The sequence below is a fragment of the Prunus avium genome, chromosome 1, assembly GCF_965620075.1.
Source record: "Prunus avium chromosome 1, drPruAviu1.hap1.1, whole genome shotgun sequence".
NCBI classification, from domain to species: Eukaryota; Viridiplantae; Streptophyta; class Magnoliopsida; order Rosales; family Rosaceae; genus Prunus; species Prunus avium.
This window is the reverse complement of record NC_142284.1, coordinates 52,779,328-52,787,006: the sequence shown is the minus strand read 5'-3', so window position 1 is coordinate 52,787,006 and position 7,679 is coordinate 52,779,328. Positions and strand designations below refer to the sequence as shown.

The 7,679-nt window shown below is 38.7% G+C and overlaps 2 protein-coding genes across 4 annotated transcripts; one reads left to right on the top strand and one right to left on the bottom strand.

The window, feature by feature from the left end:
* Positions 1-340: 340 nt before the first annotated feature.
* On the top strand, positions 341-4,001 carry LOC110766293 (endonuclease V family protein). Of its 2 annotated transcripts, XM_021969594.2 has the most exons (9): positions 345-770; positions 854-1,118; positions 1,277-1,339; positions 1,634-1,673; positions 2,031-2,095; positions 2,195-2,311; positions 2,607-2,735; positions 3,147-3,221; positions 3,360-4,001. In XM_021969594.2, exons 1-8 carry the CDS (start codon positions 691-693, stop codon positions 3,201-3,203), a joined length of 816 nt encoding a protein of 271 aa, XP_021825286.1. In that variant the 5' UTR covers positions 345-690; the 3' UTR covers positions 3,204-3,221; positions 3,360-4,001. The 2 variants fall into 2 exon arrangements, with proteins under 2 accessions (XP_088102744.1, XP_021825286.1); XM_088246618.1 differs by lacking the exon at positions 2,607-2,735 and having other exon boundaries at positions 341-770.
* Positions 4,002-4,060: 59 nt separating this feature from the next.
* On the bottom strand, positions 4,061-7,405 carry LOC110766292 (O-Glycosyl hydrolases family 17 protein). Of its 2 annotated transcripts, XM_021969593.2 has the most exons (3): positions 6,143-6,279; positions 5,446-5,627; positions 4,061-5,326 (listed from the first exon to the last, which is right to left on the bottom strand). In XM_021969593.2, exons 2-3 carry the CDS (start codon positions 5,616-5,618, stop codon positions 4,198-4,200), a joined length of 1,302 nt encoding a protein of 433 aa, XP_021825285.1. In that variant the 5' UTR covers positions 5,619-5,627; positions 6,143-6,279; the 3' UTR covers positions 4,061-4,197. The 2 variants fall into 2 exon arrangements, with proteins under 2 accessions (XP_021825285.1, XP_021825284.1); XM_021969592.2 differs by lacking the exon at positions 5,446-5,627 and having other exon boundaries at positions 6,143-7,405.
* Between the last annotated feature and the right edge of the window lie 274 nt (positions 7,406-7,679).

The window sequence follows — 7,679 nt, the reverse complement described above, 5'->3', positions numbered from 1 at the left end:
GAAGACCATCTTCCTCTTTAGTCCAAGCTCCTTTTCTCACATCCAAGTTATTTCCCTCCATCTTCTAGTTTATCTTGTGCCTGCTAGTTCCTATATAAAGGTCCGGAGAGCACCAAACTCAACCTTGCAATTTCAGGGGAGTGACGTGCATGTCTCATATCCACAGAAGCGAAAAGTAACAAGTTTAAAACGATCGCGGAGTCAGTTATTCTCGATCCTAACTGAGCAACCAACCTATATACGGACTGTCAAAAACAAAACACTAATGACAAACTTGGGTGTACAAACCGTATACGAAACATTGAACGGAATAAAATTCTGGGTAATATTCGAAGCAAAATCTAATATTCGAAGCAAAACTTGGGTATACAAACCGTACACACATATCTTTGGACTCTAAGAACATCAAGACGAAGATTCGTCCGTCAATTTATGTACGCTGAGCAACATTTAGACACAACACCTCACCATCTCTCTTGCGTGGATTTTCTATGCTTGCCCACGTTAATTGACCGATGGGTAAAACTAAAAATTGTGATCTCTAAGTGGGCTCAATTTTAGTAGATCAAGAAACCTTTTGGGTAATGAAGGCCACATCTCAGTCCAAAGGTTCCATCTTGCCAGTGATCAGTGGAGCTCCATAGAGCCATAAACGCACAGCAAGGTTGTGTGCAAATCCATAATACTCACATGGAGGAGCAATCCCATGAACAAGCCTCGATAGAGACATCACCTTCTTCTTCTTCAGTAGACCATAAAACTTGGATAGAGTAAGCAGACCGATAAGTCACAACTTCTACACACACATTCTCATTTCAATTCAATTTTGACACGATCGTGGTGAAAATTTCAGGACCCAGGATTTTCTGAAGAAAAAGTTGATTGCAGAAGATGATTTCACATGGAGATTAGCTGTTACAGGAAGGTCAATGGAGAAAGAGGAGGAGGTGTTGAAGTATGTGGGTGGAGTTGATATAAGCTATTCAAAGGAAGACCCATCAATGGCATGCGGGGTTCTTGTAGTTTTGGACCTCCAAACTCTCCAAATTGTCTATGAAGACTTCTCTATTGTCACCCTCCATGTCCCTTATCTTCCTGGCTTCCTTGCTTTCAGAGAGGTCCATTTTTTTTTTATTTGATTTATCTTGATGTTCATGTTTCAACAATATTTTGATCACAGAAGCTGAGAAAAGCAACAAGAAAGGGGCAAGTATTTGAATTTTATATGCCAGTGATTTGACTGTTTGATGTATTTGATTTTTCTATGTTGATCTAGGCCCCAGTGCTTCTTGAGCTTTTGGAGAAAATGAAAACCAATGCTAATCCTTTATATCCACAGGTGATCCTAATACTTGTATTGGTTCCTACTACATTTGTTTTTGGTTCCCCTTCACTGCGCTTCATCTCGCTACATGAATAATTTTATGTTCTTGAAAGCTTTAACATTTGATTTTGGTTTTTCATATTTACGTATAAACTTTTCTTAACTTACCTTAGATATATTAGAGAATATTAACCTTATGCCAAATCTGGCAAGTTGGTGACTTGCAAACTGTTCTGTGTGTTTTGTAATTTTACTCTGCTTTATTTTAGAGTTCGAGTAAATAACAATAATTATCTTTAATGCTAACAGCTGCTAGTGGTAGATGGAAATGGAATACTTCATCCTCGAGGCAAGTCCTTTGACAGAATCCCCATAGAATAGATGCTTGCCCTTTGTAAATGAAGCCTTTTCCTGTTTATTTACTTTTATTTTTAATGTAATTTGAGGTCTATGATGGGACTGAAGGTCTGGAGTTGCTGAAAATATGGGTAGGTTACACTTTTAGGTCTAGTGAATCTAGTGAATCTTTTGCTCACTTCACAATTGGAAAGCTTCTACACTCTCAAGAGGTCATTTTGGAACCTGTTAGTTCCATTTTCATAACTTAGACGATGTGTTCTGTCCTTAGCTTGAGTTGTGATTAAAAAGCATTTAGCTTCCTGACTCAACTGGAGAATATTTTAAAAATGTAGAGTTTCTTTTGTAGGTTTTGGCTTGGCTTGTCACCTTGGCATTCTGGCAAATCTACCTACTATTGGGATTGGAAAAAATGTAAATACTGACAGTAACTACATCCATCAACTTTGATGATTTGGGCTGTCCCTGCTTGCCTGACTTTTTGAAATTTCTCTTGATATATATTCAATTCAGCTTCACCATGTGGATGGCCTAACACTATCTGGTGTGATGCAACTTCTTAAAGCCAAGGAAGACTACGCTGAAGATTTTGTTACTTTGAAAGGATGCTCTGGGCGTATATGGGGAGTGGTAAGCATCTTATAAGCTTCATTTCTCCTCCCAAAACTGTTTAAATCTTTTGACAATATGGTATGGTATTTAAACTGTGATGGGAATCTTCAGAGGCTGGCATGCAATAATATAAGGAAGTTAAAGATCATTTTGCAGTACTTTTTAGTTGATCCAAACAATATGGACATATACTCTGATTTAAAAGTGGGTAATAAACATGTAATTGCACCCTTTGCTGGAAGTTCTTTTGCACTTTGTCTTGTGTTCTCGGTTTCAATTGATTCCGTGTCTCCATTCTGTTTCTGTTTTCCAGGCAGTGAGATCTACTGGTGGCTCATTGAAGCCTATATTTATTTCAGTTGGTCACCGTATAGCACTTGATACTGCCATCAGGATTGTAAAAATGACTTGCAAATTTCGTGTCCCAGAGCCTATTCGGCAGGTGAAAACTTGAACTGTTCGTGTGCTCTGAGTGGCTTCATATTCACTATGGCCACTCCCCAGTAATATTTTGGACCTGTTAATTGAACTTGAGTGTATAAACTAAGTAGGGATATAATGGCCTTCTCTCGATGCTTAGATGCCCTGTGTCTCTAATCTCTAATATAGTTCTTCGGTTAGTTATTAGATGTGAAATGAATATTTTCTATCAAGTGAAGTTACAGGCAGTCTAGGGAGGGCCTGCTGTGTTATCTTTCTGTTTGCTACAATCTTTTGTTGGCCATTAAGCGATGTTGACATTTCCTGAGTTTGAACCACGGAGTATCATTGCTTTATTTATTTAGTTAATGTAATGTACAATGTTGGGGAGATTATATTAAAGCTCCAATTTTTCCTTCTGATATGGAGGCAGGCTGATATAAGATCCAGAGACTATGTTCGGAAGCATCAAACGAGAATGTCCAAATGATTCAATTTCAAGAATCTGGTAGGTTCACTTTTTCGACCCTTTTATTTATTTATCATTATACATAACATATGAGGGTATTTCCAACTTTGGTGTTGCTTTGTTTTATTGGGAAAACTGCAGTTGTTAGTTAACAAGGCAAAATTTGTGAGATTTCAGGGCCTGCTGTATTTTTGCTACACCAATATATGCAGTGTTAGAATGCTCATCGGGTCCCATTTTAATGCTTCTCCTCGGCCCCAAAAAGGCCGGCCTTGATTACACCACCAGGCTTTTCAAGAGACCCGGGTCTGCGTTCCACTCTCGAAGAAAATGTTCAGATCACGATCCTTAACTTCAGTCTCCAGCTGATGGCTCTTTATTCTTACTAACAAGGGTTTGGGACTTGAAGCCACTCCCCAGTTGAATATCTAACTGATGGGCTACCGTGGTATATGCATAGGAAGTGTTTCCACGAGCATCCAAATTCCACATGAATCCAATTGGAGGGTAACATTATGGAGGTCCATGTGAAATCCTCGTCAACAAATTATCTAAACTCGATTTGATTGGTGTTAGCAGTCTACCAGATGGTGTAATTTGTTTCCTTCGTTTGGGGTTTTATGAATTATTCACCAATGAGACGAGGCTAGTTTCATCAATTTATAGGTAGATTATTTACGTGCGCCTTTTTTTTATGCTTGTTTGTTGGCTTCAGTGATTACGCCACAATTTTTTTGTATATATATGAAATGGAAACTTCATTAGGTAAACTGTTCTAAAACCTAATGAGAAATGCGAGCTTGTCAGCAATTATTGATATTTTCCTTCTGATTTTGAGGCAGGCTATGGATAAAGAAATTGGAGTATATAAATTGTCCTAGTCCAAACTTGCTCTCTGTAAATATTTACTTCCCATATAAAGATCAAGCTCACACAGCCCAGACAATGCTTGAAAACCTTGAGTAGTGAATACATTATTTGAGACTAATAATGTACAAAAAAAAAGCCTAAAAAATCACTGAATTGTAAAGAAGAACACAGACACTAACACAAACAGAATTAAACAACTAGGCTTTTCAACAGAACCAGCTCCGGCATTCAAAGCAGATGAAGAAGATGATCGGATCATGATCCTAAACTTGCAGTCTCCAGATGATGGATCGCTCGTGGTGATGACCGAAAGGTTTGGAAACTTACAGGCAGTGTCCAGTTGATTATTTATCTGATAGTAACTGTTAAATGCATAGGAAATGTTTCCACGAATATCCAAATTTCCACATGAAGTTCCATATCCAAGACTGGTGCAGTCAGCATTTGCACAAGCATAGCTCACACTTAGTGCCACTTGTGGATCGTCAAGATTCGCCGACGGTGACAGAACACACCATTTCTTGTCCAGATATTGTACACCGCTTGCTGCTACTAATCCATTCGAGCTTGTCGTGCCTAGACTGAGCTGATATTTAGGTGTTCCATCAACGTAAAATAGCCCCCAATGGCGTTCAAAGTTACCTGGCTGAATGCTCTTGGCATCTTCATCAATAAGGCTAAATAAGTAGGCATCTACAGGGCCAGGTCTCATTGGGGTGCCTGCATTGTTCTTGATATGGGACATAAACCCCTGGTTGAACCTTTGAGCATACTGTAAGTTTGCATTTCTGTCCCCATCCGTAGGCCAACCGATCTCTCCTACTATTATGGACAAGTTTCCAAATCCATTTTTCTGTAAGGCCCATACAAGGGTGTCATGGTTTGCATCAAATACGTTGTTGTAGATTTTTCCGTTGTCATTAATGGAACTTGAGTATCCATTGAAAAAGGCATAGTCGGCAGGGAAGTTGGCATCATTGTAGAGGCTTATGAAGGGATAGATATTCACTGTGAATGCAGCACCGTTGTCACTCAAGAACTTGACGATTTCCACCATGAGATCCTTTGTGTCTGGTCGGAAGTCACCATTAGAAGGCATATCCGAGCCACTGCTGTCATAGACATCGGCGTTGATGGGAATAGTGACCTTAACCTGATTGCTCACACCAGCTTTTATGAGAGCTGACTGGACATTCTGAAGGGCAGGAAATATTGTTGGAAGAAAGGTTCCATTGTACGTTGACAACAATGGTTCATTTCCCACTGCAGCATACCTTGCAGAGAATGTATGAAATAGGTAAGATATAAATTAGACGTAGATTGCGCATTTGATCAGAACTGGAAAACTAGTATGACAAAAACAGTAACAACTAACAATGAAGCAGAAGAACACCTTCTGGTTAACAGAAGTCCTGCTTTTGATAACATGTCAAGCATTTCAGAATACTCTTCTGAAAGACTTTTGAAAGAAGTTGGGAACTTTGCTGAAGTTTCAATACAAGCTTGTTTGCTAACATGTGATACAGATCTACTTTCATATGGAGATGCAAATGAACTGAACCGCATTATCAGAAACTGTAGAAAAAATTTCACACTCAACGCCAAGGTCAAATCAAAGAAGACTCTAGCTAGACAAAATGAACAAGGTTGTCGCTTTTCCAGATCATCTTTTGATCAAGAAGAGTGAATTAAATAGCAGCTGAAGAATTTGAATTTCCTATAAGCAGTTTGGGCATATATTGGCCAGAGTACACCAAGAAGTGAATAGCTTCAAAATAACACCCTCCCAATCTCTCTCTCTCTCTCTCTCTCTCTCTCTCTCTCTCTACACACACATCAATACATAGATTCATTAACCACTTGTTTTTATGCCAATACTCTTACCTATCAATACATACATCTTTTGATCACACACACACACACACACGTAAACGGCTTCATTTTCATAGAGGCTAAAACCAAGGAAATTATCTTATAAACATACATAAACTAAGGCTCAGGCTTAATCATTCACATGTTTGGAAAATAAACTTAAATCTGTAAATATGCACATAGCATAGATAAGGACAAGAGAAAGATGGGCTATTTACCTAATATCTACACCATTGGAGACATGTGAGGAGACATTCTTGGAAACCCAATTCTCAGCTGCTTTCACACTATTAGCCAAAGCATAGAGCATTTCATTGGGAATTCCTACCATGACCTGAATCCCAGACTTGCTCAGAGCATTCAATATCGAAGAATCGGCATCGAAAAGCTTAACCTTTTGAATCCCGTTGTCCTTTAACATCTTCACCACTGTTGCTGGTGGGAGAGGGTGTGTTAACTGAGTTCCCCAGTTCACTCCAATGCCAACCGTTAAACCCACAAGCAGATTGAAGAACAACAAGGCAACAGTAAGGCCTCTAAAGCCCACAGCTTTCAACAACCCCATAAAACCCTTCAGCAAAACACTTGCAGAGACTTGCTCTCGGTGCTTAAAAGAAGGAGGGTACGAGTTGAAAACTGGTTTTGAAGCAAAGTAGTGGCTTTAACAGATGGGTTTGATGCTAAAGTTGGATACTTTCAGCTGCTGAAGCTTGAAAATATCGACCCAAGTTCTAAACTTGGAAGAAACTATTCTTCTTTACTAGCCAATAAACAATATTTTTTTGTTTAAACAAGGGATCTGGAAAACAGAATCAAATATAAACTAAGCAAAACAGAGACTGGGGGAGCAGAAAGAACAGAATCAAGGACTGCACCGAAATTGAACTATAAGAATACAGAAGAAGAAAGCAAAGCACAAAGGCACAGACCCAGAAGAGGAGTTAATGCTAAACAACTAAAATTTGGGATATACAAGTTGTTTACACAAAGCAGAAACAATGATTGATAGGAAGGAAGAGAATGATCAAACTGGTTTTGGCATAAAGTACCCAATATTTGCTACAAAATCCTCAAAAAAAAATTATGAATTCAATGAGTGATGTATAAATAAAATGCAAGTTATTGCAAGTTACAACACGACAGGGCTTGCTTTCTTACAAACAAAGAAAGAGGAAAAAGAAGACGAATAAGAATGTTTCTTTTTGTTTGGGTGTGGGATGAGTATTGTACTTCATTGATTGGGCCATTATAAAAAGGAATTATGAATAAGCGTGGTGATCGAGAAGAATAATTAAACAGGTGTCTTGAATCTTTGCACCAGAAAAAAAGGAAGGGTCTTGAATCAGTTGGGATATTTTAGACTTCTCACTTCACGGCTGATTGTGTACAGTAAAGCAAAGGTTCAGTCGAGGAAGTTCACCTTTGGTGACCAGCGGTTGAGATCACTCTGTCTGTTTGTTCTTGTGATGGGTAACTTCAGTTCAGTACAGTGGCTGCCAGTATATCTAGCTTCCCTTTTAAGACATTGTATTGTAGACAATGCTAGATGGTCCTAACTTTTTCTTTAACTTTATTTTCTTTTAACCTATATGTCGCTTTCACTTTGAATTGTACAAAATCATGCTGCTATTTGAGAGAATCTCCGTGCATAGATAGCAGCCTAGCTTTAGGTGCTGGCATCCATCACCCACAGATGAGTCAAAAAAAAATCAAGGGATCTCTTTTAAAATAAAAAGTCCTGCATCATGCAAGTAA

Bases quoted from the DNA above. Each gene is read 5' to 3' on its own strand.
- LOC110766293 (XM_021969594.2), top strand. From the start codon at position 691: ATGGAGGAGCAATCCCATGAACAAGCCTCGATAGAGACATCACCTTCT. The intron at 1,119-1,276 runs GTCCATTTTTTT...ATGTTGATCTAG, and splicing joins GCTTCCTTGCTTTCAGAGAG to GCCCCAGTGCTTCTTGAGCT. The intron at 2,736-3,146 runs GTGAAAACTTGA...ATATGGAGGCAG, and splicing joins TCCCAGAGCCTATTCGGCAG to GCTGATATAAGATCCAGAGA.
- LOC110766292 (XM_021969592.2), bottom strand. From the start codon at position 6,489: ATGGGGTTGTTGAAAGCTGTGGGCTTTAGAGGCCTTACTGTTGCCTTG. The intron at 5,327-6,142 runs GTAAATAGCCCA...ATTCTCTGCAAG, and splicing joins TCCAATGGTGTAGATATTAG to GTATGCTGCAGTGGGAAATG.